The sequence below is a fragment of the Dermacentor silvarum genome, chromosome 10 (assembly GCF_013339745.2).
Source record: "Dermacentor silvarum isolate Dsil-2018 chromosome 10, BIME_Dsil_1.4, whole genome shotgun sequence".
In the NCBI taxonomy this organism is placed as follows: Eukaryota; Metazoa; Arthropoda; class Arachnida; order Ixodida; family Ixodidae; genus Dermacentor; species Dermacentor silvarum.
The window spans coordinates 51,068,891-51,087,389 of record NC_051163.1 but is presented as its reverse complement, the minus strand read 5'-3'; the positions used below and the strand labels follow the sequence as shown (position 1 = coordinate 51,087,389).

The following is an 18,499-nucleotide window of genomic DNA, read 5'->3' as shown; positions in this document are numbered from 1 at the left end:
AAATAGAACCACATTTTTTCAAACTACAGATGAACGAAACTAAGAATATTACAGAAACAAAACTGAGCAGCCAGTCACGGCAGCTTGCGATACCCGTCCCTGTTTGCACCTTTCCTTTTCTAGTTTTCTCGCCAGTTGTCCATGTTCTTGTCACTTTGTTGGAGCTACCATTAGTGTGACTCTACCATGGTTGTGGCTGGTGTGGTTTCTTTGTGTTAACAATGTCGGTGAGCTGTGAGCTGGCTTAGCATTTCTAATGGAGGCGGAGAAACGCACACACAATGCGCTCACGCTGGAGATGAAGATCAAAGTTATTGATGAATTCGAGAGTAGTTGCTTCACTAAGATATCAATTTTTTTAATTACTTTTTTTTGTGTGTGTATGTGTGAATATGCATTGTGCAGCTAGCTCTAGCCAGCGGCTGCATGCAAGTAGAAATGTTGTACGAAGCAGCTTTGTAATCAGGTCTGCAGCACCCATTATCTGCTTTTGGCAATAACGCATCTGCCCCTTTCAAAAAAGCCTCTCGTGTAAACTTAAGCTCAGTCTCTCAGTAATTGGGAAATCCTGATAGACGGAACCTATTTACCTGGTCCCTTGAGGTTCTGTTTAAAGCGACTTCACTGTCAATAAATATAGTGCTGCTCACCAGCTCACCTGATTCTACCTTTAATTAGTGTTTCTGAGGCTAGCTGCAACTAAAGCAGAGCAGGTGCATGGAATGGGGCTGTCAATTCCATTCCCACTTAATTTCATAGAATGAAGTCTATTATCATAATTCCATTCCTTTCAATTCCAGCAAGGTGCCACAAGGCAACAGCTTTGAAAAATAGCAGTTTCTTTTTTCTAGGCAGCATGGCTCGAATGCCCAACATGTCTTAGTGCCTGTGTCTTTTCGTCGTGCTTTCAAGGTAAATGCAAGAGAACTATCGCAGAATTAATAACAATCTATTACTATTCAATTTCGCATAAAATAAGCACAATTTCATTATTATACCTTTCATGCACCAATCCCACTTCCATTCCATTCCGGGCTCCTAAAGATCTGAATGATTCTCGAATCAATCCAATTCCAGAATGGCAACTCTGCAATCCTGACACAGACAAACTTGTTGCTGTTGTAAACTTTCTCTCAACACAGTTCTCAGTTAATGGGGCATTTTTTTTAATTAAAAGACTCATCCAGAGAGCACAGAGCACTCACGTCGGCAGTCTCCAGTGGCTGGGTTTCCAAAATAGCCATCCAGGCATTCAAGACAGTTCCAGCCACCTGTGTTTCCACGGCAACGCAAGCAGCGGCCAGTACGGTGGTCACAGTAGCCAGGAACCGATGTGTCGGCATTGGGGCCACACCGACACGGACGACATGGCTCGCCAGGAATGGAGGGATTTCCATAAAAGCCATCCGCACACCTGTACACAGTACCAGAACCCCAACATTGCATTGGATGTACGAGTTTGTATTTATAAGAATTATGTGATCTAGCCTTTCTAATGACTTTCCTTTTCAGTTAAAGACATTTTCAATGGGAGTTTCCTAGATGCTAGTGTAATGACGATTAATGGGTTTTAATGGCGCAAGAGCCAGGTCTGGCCAAAGAGAACGCCACCTGTAAACATTGCAAGACTAAATGTTCATGAACAACTGTTCAGCTGTTCATGAACACACAGCATGAACAACTGTTCATGTACAAGTGCTAGGAATATGATAAGCTTGCATGCAGCTTTAAAATACATCTTCTGACCCTTCCCTGCAAGCAGCAAAAAGCTGTACTTCAGTAAGAAAATTAACTGCTCCTGCAAATCCTCTCGTGCCGATTTTCCAGTAAGCCAAGGACAATTCACGGAAGGATTCTTTAACATTCATAAGATTCACACAGCATAGAAGCAGAGGTCAAAGAGTGTAGATTTCCTGGCTTACTGGTGCACAGGGTGTGACAGTTTTCTGCGGGTTTTTCTCGCCATTTCAATATCACGTTAACAAAAAGTGCAGCAGTCACTCGAGCAAATGTCATGAGTACGAGTTACGCTTTTAGTTTCTGCACCAAGTGCTGATCGGGCAGATTTACTGGGCCAAATGGTAGTTAGTAAACACACCTTTCGCATTTGTTGCCAGCATGGTTCGGTGGGCATTCCAGACAAATGTAGTCACTTTCCCCGGCCGGGGTCACGATTGTTCGACACTCGGAGGGCAAGTCGTCCAAACTGGCCCCCGGAGGGCAGCTGCACGGCTTGCAGTCATCGGGAAAACCCAGGAGAGCATTGCCGTAGAAGCCTGGTAAGCACTCATTGCAGTTGGGACCCGTCGTGTTGTGCAGACATTCCTGCAATAACAGAATAAAGTTGCACCAGAAATGCGCAGCTTCTCATCCTCATTCATGCCTGGATATATATATCAAAACTAAAAATGGAAAACAAAAGACGTCATTCATTCATTCATTCATTCATTCATTCATTCATTCATTCATTCATTCATTCATTCATTGGGTTTATTGTCCCAAAATCAACACTCGGGCTGTGAGAAACACTGTAGTAGAAGACGCTACATTAATCTTGCCCAAAAACATTTTTGCATTATACCCTCATCAAAATGCAGCTTCCTCTACTGGAAATGAAAACCTCAACCTCACGCTCAAAAGCAGAATGCCATGGCCACTTAGCCACTAAAATGGCTAAGATAGAGCTCCGTCATGTCAGCTAGTGAATTTCCAAAGGTACGTAGTTGCTGGCTATCTACAGTTAAACTTGGATGCCACTTTGTGGGGGGAGGATGGGGGGTATGTTCGCTACATAGCATCAGGGATACCCTGCTCAAACATGGTTCTCGTCTCTAATTTATTCCTGTCTTCAAAACATTGACAGAAAGCAAACTATAGCTTTGCACCGGGGCATCTAAGTGATAATCGAGCATGCCTGTTGAATCTATGAGCGTGTCATGTGCAATGATGAGCCAAACACAAGCTTCTACACCCGACCATGCCGCTACCAAACCAAAAGTATGTGGTTACCGATCACAGCATCATGAGCAGTAATATAAAATGTGCCATACAACTATCTACAATTCTCATGTAGATTCAACAATTCCAATGGCATGATCAGCAAAGTAAGTGTTATGCATTATTACCTCTTGCATCCTAAATCTTAATGTTAGTGTCACCTTGTTTATTCATTGTGCTTATCAAGGCTAGGCCTTGCTCTTAGCTCAGGCCACAAACTCTGTTCCCGTCTGTCAACCTGCACGTTGCTTGTTGTGTAATGTCATTAACACATTGCAACTGTTACGAAAGTATGCAGCAGTGAGTAGAGATGAAAAAGTGTGGGTGGCTTACGTCACATTTGCCAGTGTATGGATCACACGAGTCGGCGTGGTTGTTGCAGTCGCATTTTTCACAGCGTCCGCCGAGCACGGTGTTGTTGACTCGACGGTAACCGGGGGCACAGAGCTGGAGCCGACACAAAAAACAAGTGAGTTCACACGTTATCTCATTAGGCAATTTTTACAATGCTCTGCATTTGTTTTTCTTTCTGCAACTTTAGCAGCGCATTGATCAACCTAAATCTGCCTGAACCGGTTAGTTTTCAGCTAAGAACACGGTCTCAATTGATGCTAGTTGCAAATAGTCAAATTCTGAGCTATACAAGTTCATTCGGGGTCCTTAAGCTGTCTCCTTGCATGCAGTGTCGAGCTTGTCAAAATCTTTCACCAGCAAAAAATAATGCATTACATTCTAGTGAATTGGCGTTACACAAAAAACAAGAAAAGAATGTGAAAGTCAACAAACAGTATGAATGTTGCATTAAGCCCCTCATGCTTACTCTATCATGAATACCATAGCATACAATACAAGGACCATATGGTAACGTCAAATATAACACATATCAATATGTCAGAAGCAGCAGGACACAAATCAGAAACTTCTCTCTTTTCTGCTCTTTCCGAGATGTTTGAACACTTTTTCTCTCTTGCCATACAAAAATTATTCACAGACACAGAATCCTTACCTCGCAGGAGAGGCCGGCATAGCCAACTGGGCACTGGCACATCTCAACAGACGTCATCTTAGTCAGGGTTCCTGACGTCTTGGATGCCACAGGAAGTTCTACGTGATGCATGCTGTGTGTGTTGAAAATAAGCATCAAGAGCTGAGGTCATCACCATGGTAATGCCGCAGGGCACAGTGCGATGACAGTGCATTCATCAAAAAGTAAAATAAAGATATCAATGCTGATTGTTTCAGTTCTTGAAGGAAGAGACACTTAGATGTACAATGTGTGACGAGCCTGCTATACATGTTGGCACAGTGTGCAGACGTCAGGTGGACGTCTGACACTGACGTCCACCACCACCTCATCTTCATGTGGCCACCTCACCTTATCTTCATGATGGTGGTGGTGGTGACAGCATATTGTGTATTGTTGATCTTTTAGAGCGCAGCTCTTACGCGCCCGTACCTGCGTCGAGCGACGGCGTTCCCGGCGTAACCAAGCGAACGAGCGCAGTGGATGAAAGAGCGAACACGGAGCGCAGTGCGAGATGAAAAAAGTGGTGAAAGCAAAGAGAGCGCAAGGAGGTAAGCAGAGGTGGAGGGTTTGGCAAAAGCGTGAGAAGTGTAGTGACGCGCAAGATGCGCACTGCGACGACGATGTCTACGAGATGGTGACAGAGTAACGCGCATCGTCTGGGAGGTCTGTCTGCAGCGGCTGCTGTGAATCGTGCCGACGCATCACCCATGCGCTGCTTCTCACGATCTCCTGATCAGCGAGGCAGTAGCGCCACACTTCGCTCCGTTTGCAACGTACCGCACGAGACTGATCGTCCGGGCCAGTCAATATATTGCAAAATGAAAACACATGTAGAGCTGCACTCAAATTTTGCATTAGGGAGTATCGTAATCGTCGGTGAATTTATTTAACCCCTTAAACTCCCAAACCTGAGCTGCGCTCATCCTCCAAATTTGTACTAACATCACAAAGAATGGGCTCTACTCGACCCAGCCACAGTTTCCATTGCTTCAATTGCTGCGAACGAGTCACGTGCATCTATCTCCTGCTTACTGCTGAGTTTGGGCACTAGTGCATACTGTTTTGTAGTTTATATTTGTTTTGCTGTCAGGCGTCAAGAGAATTATTACCAAGGACCTTTCGCGTAATGCAAGAAAAACTGTAAATTTCGAAATGCAGTTTCTTATTCAATGTCTTCATTGAGTACAAGAAATTGTGCATACATTTAACATTTTTTAAATGATCATGCTACATGCAAACCCTTGGGGAAGTAAAAGAAAATTTGGGAAATTTTTTTGCAGCTTTGCTAGAAAGATTTTGAAAACTAAAGGGCTAACAAAATTAAAATGGCAAAACTGGTCAGTCGGCATAGCTTCATGGCTAAAAAGTGTGACATGCCACCCAGCTCAACCACCCAGCTTCCCGAAAAGACAAACACAGACTTCCACATAAAAATGAAGGATCACACTCACGCTCCTTCAATCTGGTCAGAGTGGTATTTGGCCCTCAGGAGCAGCCTTTCCACGTCATTCATCACGAGCGTAAACTCCTCACGTGACACCGGCCTCAAAGGGCGGCCATCTTCGTCCAGCAAGTGCCAGCCGTGCTCACGAAGCGGAATGGCAATGGTCACATTGTCCGGACTTGGTCGCAGACTCCAGTTGTAGCCAAGCCGCTTCCCATCACCCTGCAGGCACAAGAATGCACTGTAACGTTTGCGGGTTGTGCGGTAGGTTTTGCACCTTCTCGTCCTGTTTCGTGCGTTTATTTGTGAATGATTTGTGAATGAATGACCCCCAACTAGCCCAGGTCCTTGCTTTACTCAGTGATATTTTATGAAGTGAGTCATGGTCATTGATTAAGTCTAAAGAAGAATCGACGTTTCGGAACTGCATATGCGTTTCCTTGTTCACCGAGTCAGACAAGGTAACGTTGTCACTTATGTATGCAACACATGACGTAATGAGAGTGCGTAAACGGATGGCATATTTCCTGCTGTCTGGTTCATCTTAGCTGGTGGTGCTGACTGAATCATCAGTGATTCAAGCAGCCGCTGGGATGATCCGCCTTTTTCCTTTGCTGTGATAGTGCTGCTGTTCCAGTCAGTCCTGTAAGCTAGCTTCTGTGCATGCTCGGCAATAGTTTTCGTCGTATGACTATTATTTCCAACATCACATTTGTGGCCCTCGAGTCATCTTGAGAACCTTCCTGTTTCACCAATGTAAGGTTGATGGCAATCGGCGCATAGAATCTTGTAAACGACTCCTGGGAATGCCTCAATCGGCAACCTATCTTACATGTTTATGAGCTAGTTTGATATATTATAAATTAATGGTTGTTGTAGGTGTATCAGGCTTAAGAGCAATTTTTTGTGTTTTGTGCTGCTGTGTTTCAGTTGACCATAGGTGACGTAGACTTGTAGACAGCAACAGGTAGATAGCATTAATATATCATAATGTTATGATAACTTAACTAATGACCATAAGGTAGGAGAGAAGTCGTGCAGACGTCACTAGATAATCACCATCAGATAGGATCTTATAGTGCTATTGCATTGCTGTCACTAAAGTAAGCATGAGGACCTATGTATTTTTATTCACAAGTCCAGTGCATATTTTGACTCATTAAGTTTTGGAATAGTTCACGGTCACCAAATTTAGCAAAATGGAAGGACAGGTTGCATAATGTGACACAAGAGTAAATTTTTTGTGGGATCATTTCCTCCCTAATTGTAGACAGAATCAGAAAATTAGGAACCTCGTCAAAATGTTTGTCACAGTATTTACACTGCCCTCTTGACCATTATGCATTGCACACATGGTCATCAAAGTTACGGCTTGTCAGACGTAAATTGTATTAGATACGACATAATCTACATTTCAGTTAACTGTCACAGCAAGCAACCCACTTCAAGACTGCAGTTGAAATAACTCTACGCATAACACCATATGCTAAAGTGTTAGTCATGCTTGCTTGATAAACTTACTAAATTTGTTATTAACAAATTAATTAATTGTTATTAATTAATTTAATGTTATTAATTTGTAGATTAACATACAAAACAGCCAAAGCTTATAGCCAAGTAAAAAGATATAGCCAATAAAGTCCTTACTTAAATTTTTTTTTTGTCATGGCTTCCACAAGGTTCCGAGGAGATACAATAACATACTCTCTCCATCATACTCACTTCAATTATGACATCGGAGCCTTCCACGTAGGATCCTGAAGTGTCGCCGCGAAGCACCACATAGCTGAGCATAAACTTGAGATTTCCTCCGTATGAGTAGAGCTGTCAACAATACAGACAGAATGGCTGTTAATGAAATTTTAACGAACACGACTTGGAATCTTTACATTTTCCAGAAAACGTCAAATTTTTTTGTGAATACCTATGCATTAATAGTCTGACTGAATTCTTGGCATGCACTCAAATTTTTCTGTGCACAGTTAACTTCTTGAAAGATAAAAGTGATCATACACCCAACAGTAACACGAAGCTACAAGGGAAGGCCATATGGATTTCTAAAAAAATATATAAAACTTTGCAGTTGAAAAAAAAAATTGTTGATTGTCCCAGGAATTAACTCAAGACCAATGCCTTTTTGAAGTGGTCACTTTTCCATCTGAGCTAACCAGACGGCTAACAGGTAATACAGCGAGGCAGAATTGATCACGAACTCGAAGCACAGGGACGTTGAATATGGAAAGTCGGTTCTGGGGAAATCCACAAGATGGAGAAGTTTCATAAAAGGCAAAATTGTCATCCCTTCATGTTTTTTTCAATAAGAAACCCGTATCTTCTTTTTCTTTCTTTAACTTCAATGGTTTCTTTGTGAGAAAACCGTACGAGTTTCCTTTGTAGCTCTTTGCTTCTTGCTAATGTTGGGTGGATGCCCCAATTTCTCCTTTCATGAAAGTTCCTCTACCTTGTGGATCTCAACAGGACTGATTTGCCACAGCCAACTTCGGCACATTCTATCCTGGTGGGACATGAAAAATTAATTAAAAGAAGCCTTAGAAAGTCTGAATGCCATGAGGGTCCTTCAAACATCGTTGAAATAAAAGTTGAGGCACACCATACAATGGCCAATTGGTGAATTTTGTAAAGAGCACTATAGAATCGTCAACTCAAAGAAAAATGTATGCTAGTTACTCAAAAAGAGAACATGTTCGCACACAAGAGTACACATGCTCTGTCTGAGTAACTAGAACATGTGGGTAACAACATACAGGTTATACTGAGTGTTGGTGGAAAATGCACTTCCAGGTATAAGAAAAAAAAAAAAGATCACATTTTTTGCATTGCAGTTTTAGTCATCATTTTAGTCTCATACCTTGCCATGATCATAGCCAACTGTAACCTAGAATGTGTCATCGCACAAGAAGTCTAGGTAAAGTCTCCTTAACTTTTTTACAGTGCTAAAAAAAAAGAAAGAAAAGTTTTAAAAGAATAGCTTCACAAACCTTGTTTCCGAGGTATTTCTCAGGTGCTTGCCAGTAGTACATGTCCATAGTAACGTCATCATTCGCAACGGTGAGGTGTCCATTCTCAGGAGTTGGTCGAAATTCTCGACGGCCGTGCAGGTCGGTTATTGTCCAGGTGTCAGGCTGCTTAACCTGCGCAATTTATGAAGAAAAATTATGCGATCTATGCACCTTAAAACAGGAGCCATTGTCAATAAAAAAGAAGTGCAACTGAAACGACTTGCGATAGCAAGCTCATGTCTTTCTTGTACATGATGCCGCTGATGCACATATTACTGTCAATCAATTGCCACTTCAGGTGCACATAGAAAACATTCACTAACAAGGCATCCATACTGCACGTGCCAGAGTGCTGTAGCGCCCCCTAGCAAACACTCGGCAAATGACTACTGTTGCCCCCGAGATTTCAACATATTACTTTGCATCTTTTTCCACCTTTTCTTTATTTCCTAAATGTTTTATGTGTGATCAGACATATGGCACACAAAAGGCTTCAGACAAGAGGCTTAAAAAATTCGAATGCGTAGGATAATTAACTCGCTTTTGCAAGTAACAGACAATGGGACGAGGTGATTAGCAAAAAAAAAAGCTGAGTCAGCCTCAAACAAAATACACAGCAACATGCGAGGAAAGAAACGATGAAACTGTTAAAAATATAGAGAATACTACAAAGTCTTTCTTGTTTCGTTTCAAATCATTAGTACAATAAATACCAAAAGGCTGTCTGCTTATAGGCGATGATTTTCCAAAAGTAGTTCTTACAGTTTCAATCCCCCAGTTGCTTGGTCGGCAAACACTCGTCACTCCAAAACAGAAACACGATGAGCATCCCTCTGGGTTGGTCTCAGACAGGTCATAGTAGCCATGTGCACACTGGTCACAACGATCACCCTCGACGTGTTTCTGCAAATGAAAAGATTGACACGGTACCGTGAAGTAGCAGCATCTGATGCGATAAGATCAAAAATGTCAAATTACACATGCATATCAGTTAAGTGTTTTTCATTAACCTGAGCGAAAAAAGTCATTTTGCTCAGTATGCATGAGAATCAGCTAAACAATGTAGATGCATTATTAAACAAAATGTATCTAGACGGTGATTTCTACCTGGGTATGAAGAACACTCTTTAATGGGGTCAGGTGAAATATGAAAACCTTTATGCTGACGCACACAGTGAAAAAAATATGCCCAAACATTAAGTTCTCATAGGCACATACAGTTACTCCTGCTTTGTTATAACAAGTATAAGAGCCGGTTTTGCACTTACTGCGGCTTTTCTTTTTGCTCAAATTTCACTGCAAGATCATATTTCTTGGTTTACTCTGTTCAGAATGCTTGGCTTCCTTGCTTGGCTGGTTCAATAAAAACAGATAAGCCACAGTCGTACGCACACCTCCCTGTTAGAGAAGCGAGCTGATGCAGAGATCATTGTTGCTGCCTGTCAGCAACTAAACATCCGCAAAAACCATGCAAATAACAATTCCAAGTGTTTAAGAGCAGTGACAACAGAAAACATGCAATCTTGTAGTAGAATTTGAGTGAAACATAGCAGCGGTAGACGCAAAATCTTGTTTTAATGTTTCTGGAACATAAACGCAACCATATTTGTGAGAACGCTCAAACATATGCCTCCTGGCCTACGAACTCCAATTCAGTATTTCACCATGCTGCTTCTCTTTAAGAAAAGTTCCAACAACAATAAATAAATTATGAATGAAGTCTGCTTTGTAAGCATTGAGCACCTGCACATACCTTGCAATGGCAAGGGCCATCACATTGGTCCGGGTTCACGGTTCCTGCGGGGTGGCATGGACATGGCTCACAGCGTGGGTAGTTCCGATAGCCGCGCTTGCACTGGTCACACTTTGGCCCGGTGAAACCCTCGCGACAAATACAATCTCCAGGATGCTGAAAAAAAATGTGACATGTTGCTTAGGTATCCAGACAAGAAAAACAGTTCATAGAAGGATGAAAACTTGAAGTGGTCTACAGTGGGCAAAAATAAAAGCCTCAGCCTGCAGCCAGACTAAGGCTCAGCCAGGCTGGAAACAGACCCTTCCATGCTGGGGCTCCCTTTGTTCGCCCACTTTTAACCATGTTGGCTGTTTCAGGGTGAGTTCCAATTTTGGCCAGGATTGAGACAGTACGTTGAGAGCTAAGAAAGCTTCGAGCTAAATTAATGGAACGAATCTGGAACCATCTGGGTGACGTCTTTGTGACGTGATGCCACCAAGCGTAGACAAGAAAAAGCTAAGAAGAGTACATATAATAGCCGTATTTGAATACTTTGCGTGTGCGAACCAGTAAAGAAAAGAACTCAACTTACACAAAGCACTTTAAGATGAAGCGATTACGTTTACCAATGAGCTTTCCATAGAGTTTTCAAGCAGTCTGCTCAGCCGCCGTCTTGTTTGGACAGCAGGGCTGCTTGCATCGTATTTCACTTCAACGCTGTCTTAATTAAATGGAAAATGAGACATCCACCAAATCGCTAAGGATGGGTGGTTGATTGGGTGGGTTTCTCACTTTTTCCATTTAATTGCTTCTCTCCACCTAGCGGGTTTCCGCTGAACTATTACGTCAAACACTTGCCTTTGCTTCGACTTGTTGATAAATTCGACTTCGCCCTGCCATCTGCTAGCCACCTGGTTAACTCAGATGGTAGAGCAGCTGCCTCAGAAAGGCGGTGATCCCGGGTTCGACTCTCAGACCAGGACGAATTTTTCTTCAACTGTGAGGCTTTTCTTTCGAGGAACCCGTATGGCTTTCCCTTGAAGCAATTGCTACGATTGGGTGGTTGTCGCATTTTCCATTTAATTCCTTCTCACAACCTGGTGGGTTTCCGTTGAGCTATTACATCAATGCTGTCTTCACGAAGCTGTTTTTTTCTGCCGACTTCCTGAGAATTGTAATGAGACTTAAGATGGCCACTGTCCGCTTAAGCTGTCTATTTAGCCATCTATAGCAAGTTTTGAAACACATCTCTACATGGACAGTCAAGTAAATTTAAGTTGCCACACCCACAAGATGGGCCTCTAAGCAGGATCAGAACATGTGCAGTCAGGAGACAAGCAGCGCACAACTAATGCAATGAAATTTTCCTGTGTTCTCTGCCAGGGTATGCTCGTCTCTGCATTCCTCCTCACAATCACCTGTCACTCCTTGTCTGTGTAAGACCTTGCAGAAATATGATAGGGTATCAGATCTTCAGGCCGCAAATGATCTTTTTTTGTTTCTGCTATGCAAGAAGTCAACACCCCCAACAGACAACAATTTAGCCCCAGCTTTGGTAATATTTCTTGTGACCAATGCAAAGTGCCTCGGCAGACAACGTCCTACACCCTACCAATGTCAGCGGGTGGCAGACAAACAGGTTTTCACTGCAGTCGGAAAGATCATGAATGGGAAACTCAACCATGAACAAGCCTCTTAGGGGATCCTTTCGTCATCATCATCAGTCTATGTCCACTGCAGGACGAAAGTTTCTCCCAGCAATCTCCAATTGCCCCCATCTTTGATCAGCTGACTCCATTCTACGCCTGCAAAATGTTCAAACTTCATCACACCATCAAACCCTAAACCACTTCAACTGCGCTTCCCTTCCCTTTGGTCTCATTCTGTTGCTCTTAATGTTATGCGTATAATTCTTCGTCCATCACACTTTGCGTGGCCCTCAGCATCGACTCAAGCTTCTTCGTTAACATTCTAGTTTCTGCCCTGTACAATGCAATGATTGTGATGGTTGCAATCATTAGCAGAGTGCAATGATTGTACAGGTCTTTCTTCAAGGTTAATGGTAAGCTGCCAGTCATGATTTGGTAGTGTCCATTACGTTCACTCCAATCTATGTACTTAAAGGAGGCACTTTAATGGTATATAAACAATAAAAAATATACAGCACCTGACAGTATACAACAATGAGCCACGAAGCTGATGTGAACATACCAGGCCCTCCTGAACGTGGGAGTCGTCCCCTATGCAGCTCCCCGTGGTGCCAGGTCCGGAGCAGGAGCACTTGCGGCAGGGGTTGCGGTGATCCCTCGGCACACCCCGAGGGCGGAAGTAACCGTCTTCACAATGTTCACAGTTAATACCGGCAGTGTTATGCTGGCAAAAAAAAAAAAAAAGAAACGGCGCAGTTGAGACCACCCCCCCAACAAAGTCTATGTGTTATGCTATGTCTCAGTCTGTTACAATGCAGAGATAACTGCCGCTAGAAATCTAGAAGTGCAACAATATCTAACCAAATGCTGTGCTTAATGACACTTTTACACTCTCTTGTGAATCACCTTGAGGCAGTAAACTGGGTAAAACATGACTGGGCTTTATTTCACTGTATTGAGTACTGGTAACAGCTCATATCTACAAACTGTGAATGCAAAAAAATATATATTATACGTAAAGTAGACCACGGAGCTTCTTGTGATAAACTCACTCATACAAGCATCTAATAATGTCAATGCACACTTCTATTTCATCATACTATTAAAAGAAGAAACAGTAAGTCATGCAGTCAAGTCGATGTCATGCTATATAACAAACCATGCTGTTAACACAATGTGCATACTACAGTCAAGCCTCGATATAACAAACACAGATATAACGAATGATTGGATATAACGAAGTAAATATAAAAACTTTCTCACCATTATCACCGTGTAGTGAATATATGCTTATAGTGAATATCGGATATAACGAAGGTATTTTCTTGTCAGATACGACTTCGTTATAATGAGGTTCAACTGTATTATATACTAAAGAGGCAAGGCTTACCCGTCATTATAAGTGGCCTGTATAATTGGCCTAAACCTGGCCTGTCTAGGTGTCTAGCTACCTACCATTACTTCCCTTAAGTCCAATAAAACATTCATTTATATCTATTCATGCATGACATCACAAAACAATGGTATAAGCAGTTCTTGCGACAGCAAAGTGAACGGATGTTCCCCAATCATGGGCAATGTGTCATTGACCTTAGTCTATGTCAAATGAACTGCTAAGTAAGGGTTAATGCAGATTATGACAAGATATAAATTTTAAAGAAAAGGAAGCTAGAGCCCACCGAACAGTTCTGGCAGACTCCGCCACCGCGGTACTCTCCAAACTTGTTTACGCTGGTGCCGCTTTTTGCTACTTCAGCGTCATAGACACAAGATGTGGCATGGCCGAAGCACTGGCATTCTGGAAAACAAAAAAGAAGTTTGCAATCTCAGTGCATCAATGTAAAGAAAACATTTTGTGGTAACTTTTCAAATGTCTCCTTTCATAAAACCACAATCTGCATCAAAGCAGCACAGAGCAAAACCAAAGCATTAGCATGTGTTAAAACCAAATGCCTGCTGGGAGTTATAATACCTTCGTATCACAGGAAGCTGCAAAAGTAATGTTTTATGCAATTTATTTATAACAGTCGAACCTGTGCATAACAAACACAGATATAACAAATTATCTGATATAACGAAGTGAATTTTAAATGCTTCTCACTGATATCAGTACGTAATGAATACAGTAGAATCGTGGTAAATAGAAATTGCTTAAATGAAATTGCTGCTCAAGCGAAACAACAGCCTTTACATCAGTTGGTTTTGTATTTGAGTAATGCAAAGAAACTTTTTCTTCATTGGAACCAAAATTTTTGGAACATCCTGTAAACAGAACCACAGAAGTGGTTCCGTTTACAGAGAGGCACATTTAGGGATTCTTTCAGAAAGAGGTAGAATCTGAAATATATTTTTGCAACACCCTTCTTCCATCCAGAAAGCTATCCTTACAATGTTGTGGCAAAGGCTAAAACCGGCAAATATCTGATAGATTTTTAATACATAGCATCTACAGACCTGGACAGCTTCACGGCACCGCCACCCACCCCATAAGCGACCGAGATAAGGGCAACCAAAATTTCAGATGTCTTACAGATCGCCATTCGAGATGTGCAGATCGCCTCTGCACATCTTTCTCACCAAATGGAACTCCTGTTATTCGGGACATACTTATCCGGTCTCTTGAGGTTCCGTTTACCGAGATTATACTGTATAGGCTTATAATTAATATAACAAAGGTATTTACAGGCTGGATGCGACATCACGATGATGAGCTTTGATGGTATTTCACTTTGCATTTGCTTTTAACAATCTTCTAAACCTTCACCGGGTGATACCTGTGAGGTACTGTTTTCTGCATAGAAAACTGCAAGGTTATCTCTAATCTTGTGTGTGGCCCACTTGCACAGCCAACAACAAACTGTCTTTCCATCAATTTGCACTGCAGCGACTCAAAAAAGGACAAAATAAAATCCGGTGCTGCACCTTCACACTCTGCTGCATCGCCGGCTGTGCCCATCCTCCATGGCTGCTGGTTGAACAATGGGCAGCAGCGCTCGCAGCTAGGGCCACACGTGTTGTGTTCACAGCGACATTGCAGCTGCGTCAGCAAAGAATAAAAAGCGCAGTACAGTTTGTGTTACATGCACATTGGGCACATCATTAACTTGGCTTAAGAGAGAGCTTCGCCTCGAGGGCACCTATAAAACACCAGAAAATGGGGAGAAATTGTTTTGCTTGGTATATTTACTGAACCGATTTTGATAAGGTTTATTGCACTTAGATGACAGAGTTAGCATCTACGGCCTTTACCTGATCCTTCCCTTTTTCTTTCTTCAAAAATTGCCAAAACTCACAGACACCTTTTAGGTAACACATCAAGTTTAATAAATGGAATAAATGATTGAACGTAGGCTAGTTGGTTCCCAAGCATGGAAACTAAATTGTGCTGCTTAGCTAGCTAATATGAAACACACACGAAGAAAAAAAAAACATACATGGCGGCATACAAGATGTGTGACACGCATCATTTCGTGTGTCTCCATGTTTATCTTTATTTGTGTTTCGTATCAACTATGCATCACAACTTGGCTTCCAACATCAAGTTACAATGCCGTAACACTGCAAGTAGAACAGATACCATCACAATACTGTTAGCTGCAGAGGTTAGGAAGTCCAAAGCAAATATGATTTGTATATGATATGCAACGCTTAAAGTATACCACCAATTTGCACATAGCAATTTCGGTAAACTCAAATAAACAATGTAACTTTTTGTAAGCTGTAAACTAATGGAACACATATTTATCCGCTTTAAATGCTCTAACAGATCCAGTCTACATCATCAATATATCTTTAGTGCATAGTAATGAATTCGTAAACTTGGTACTTAAACTTTTTTCTGATAATTGCCGATTTTTGGCAATACAGTATCTGTAAACAAAATCGAGGCCCTAAAAAAATTATGTGTCGAACAGTTGGTAGAATCTGACTTTCTCTTTCAGGTGCAACAGACTTCCCTCGAATTAGCTCAGCACTTTCCCAAGAAGAGCATTTTTTGCATTTCAAGTGCATTTGAATTGCGAAACCGGAGTGGGCTCCGACCTAAAGCTGCACCTTTACGAGTCATTCACAACTTAAGCATCACTAATGCACCATCAAGTGTACACCAAAGGATTGATCAAAGTCGCAGTATTTTAGCGGTAACAAAGTAGCAGGCTGCTAGTAGGCTGCTATTACCTGGCTTGTCAGTGAATGGATTCCCAATTTTATCTGAATTCTGACTTGTGCATATTTGACAACTTCCCGCTTTCCCCAATTTCAAGTACACACGCTTCTTCATTCAAGTCTAATGAAATTTCTGCAACCAAGTCAGCAGTGCTTTCTGAAAAAAATGCCGCTTACGTTAGCGGTTAATTCTAAACCTTACCTCTCCACCTGATCCCTTGGATGGACATTCCTGGGCATGTCCTGAGCAGACACACTGTCCTCCAATCGATATGTCCTTAATGGAGTAGAAGTACTAAAAAGAGAAGAAAAAAAAATGGGGCTGTGTTATTACAAAACGATAAGCATATTTCTAGTATAATGATGTATCACACATTAAACACACTTTGATAAATGCCTTCTAGGACGACAAAAAAAATTTCTGAATGTATAAAGAAAAGAAAGGTCACACAATTACAAAGGCTTCTTAAAATATCACTCTGGGAGTCAGTACCATAAGTGCACAATACAAAAAAAGCACTTTAAGATACATGTATAAAGATAAAAAAGCTTTGCCAGTACTTACTTTTCATAAAGACACCTTACCAGGCAGTTGACTACTGACCACAATAATATACTTGACACTCAATAGTCTGTATAAGGCTCTTTGATTCTCAAACAAGATACAAGTGAAACAGCTAATGCTCTAACAGCACAGGTACAGCTGACTGTTACAAAATTAAGCTACAAATGCATCTGAAATGAATGTGAATGGTGAGCTAGGTCAACAAAGTAAATCAACATACAGCCAGTCGACCATCGCTTAAACCACATTTACAGGGAATTTTAATGACTCTTGGAGCTTTTATCCAAGGCATAAAAATGCACTCCATAATCAATGGTAACAGGATATAGAGCCTTACTATAATGAACATAGATATAACAAATTACGAAATTCAACTAAGTAAATCTAAAATGTTTCTCGCTGACATCAGCATGTAACGATTTTATGCTCATAACGACTATAAGATATAATGTAGCTGTTTTGGTGTCAGATGCAATTTTGTTAAAATGAAGCTCGACCAATGAATAAAAGAACGCTGAAAACCCTTTCCCAACCATGATCAATAACTTTACTGTGGTTGGCTTTATGTACAGTTTAGATCAGTGGGCCTTACATCATTTACAATACTGGTTGAGCCATCGATTCCTGCACTTTGCCATTGACACAATTACACAGAGCCAGCCAGCAAAAATGCCACGCATCTATTGCAGCATCAGTCTAAGTTTAAGCAGTGCTCTTACCCGCCTGGCCACAGATTTGTCCAGCTTGTCCGAATCACCATTAGCCTGGAAGCTCATGAGGTCTGCATTCAGGGTGCGGATACGCTGGAGCCGGAGTCGAACGTATCGGGCTTTGGTGAAGTCCTGCACAGGACACAAATGATGGCATGTTTTCGAAAAGTGCTAAAGAAGCAAAAAACAGGCATGTCCAAAACAGCTTGCTCTTAAGTGCGGTGATTAATCAAGCACAACATATGCTTTACATTCAATTTCACCATCTGTTTCTCATGTATAGTATAATGAAGTTGCTGTTGACAAGTCCCACACACTTAAATCTATATGTTACCCATTCTTGTTTCAACTTCTTGAATTGGAGACCACACTTAAAGATGTGTTACAACCCCCACATTCTTTTTTTTTTTTTGCATAGGTACTTGATTCCTTGAACTTTTCATTTAATTCTCCTTTTCCTTCATCTTGACATAATTTTCTTCAGTTCACACTGTGCAGCCAAGCTACCGCAGTCCATAGGATGTGCTGTTACGACCATCAGTGTCAAATAGTACACTGTCTCAGCCTAGGGAGCCTGGGGTTTAATTTGAATACAGCAAGACTTGCTACTTTAGTTCTTTTCTTTTTTAAATTTTAGACTGATGTTGAAGTAAAAGACAGAGGGCTTCTATATTTTCTTGCAGGCATGTTGTGGTAGTCAACCTATTCGCATAATGAGACTGAAAATATCACTCATTCAGTCATATAAACAGGTGCTACTATTGTCAGTAAACAATGATACATTGGAAATCTCTGCAAGTTCTTGCCATACGAATAATCATAATAATAATTATTATTATTTGGTTTGAAAACATACAATTTGCAGAGATAAAGAAAAGACAGTAAGGGGCAGGCTGCTACTCTTCAGGAATAAAGGATACAAACAAATGAATGGAAGACAGGAAGAAGGGAAGAAAAGAGGAAAGAAAGAGATGACATTTCACAATGACCAAAGTAAAACAATTACAAAGAATAGAGAGAACATATTACAGCAATGGGAATAGAACAAATCACTGAGGTTTAATAAAATGGTGCGGGTAGTAAGACAAGCACAGAACGGTATGCCAGGTCATGTAAAATAAGTATGTGTCGAGGCATTTTCGTTACTCAGTCTTCGGAACTTCATAACATTCCTAATTTACTGGCAAG

General features: G+C 41.5%; 1 protein-coding gene across 1 annotated transcript in view; it reads right to left on the bottom strand.

Annotated features, from left to right (window-relative positions):
• LOC119431528 (laminin subunit alpha-1-like) overlaps positions 1-18,499 on the bottom strand; it is a 151,500-nt gene that overhangs the window by 77,584 nt on the left and 55,417 nt on the right. The window contains 14 exon segments of the mRNA XM_049657901.1: positions 1,206-1,414; positions 2,099-2,325; positions 3,331-3,444; positions 4,004-4,115; positions 5,476-5,690; positions 7,191-7,292; positions 8,468-8,620; positions 9,251-9,391; positions 10,242-10,397; positions 12,435-12,596; positions 13,552-13,670; positions 14,795-14,909; positions 16,239-16,331; positions 17,321-17,443. Coding sequence (XP_049513858.1) covers positions 1,206-1,414; positions 2,099-2,325; positions 3,331-3,444; positions 4,004-4,115; positions 5,476-5,690; positions 7,191-7,292; positions 8,468-8,620; positions 9,251-9,391; positions 10,242-10,397; positions 12,435-12,596; positions 13,552-13,670; positions 14,795-14,909; positions 16,239-16,331; positions 17,321-17,443 — 2,041 coding nt within the window.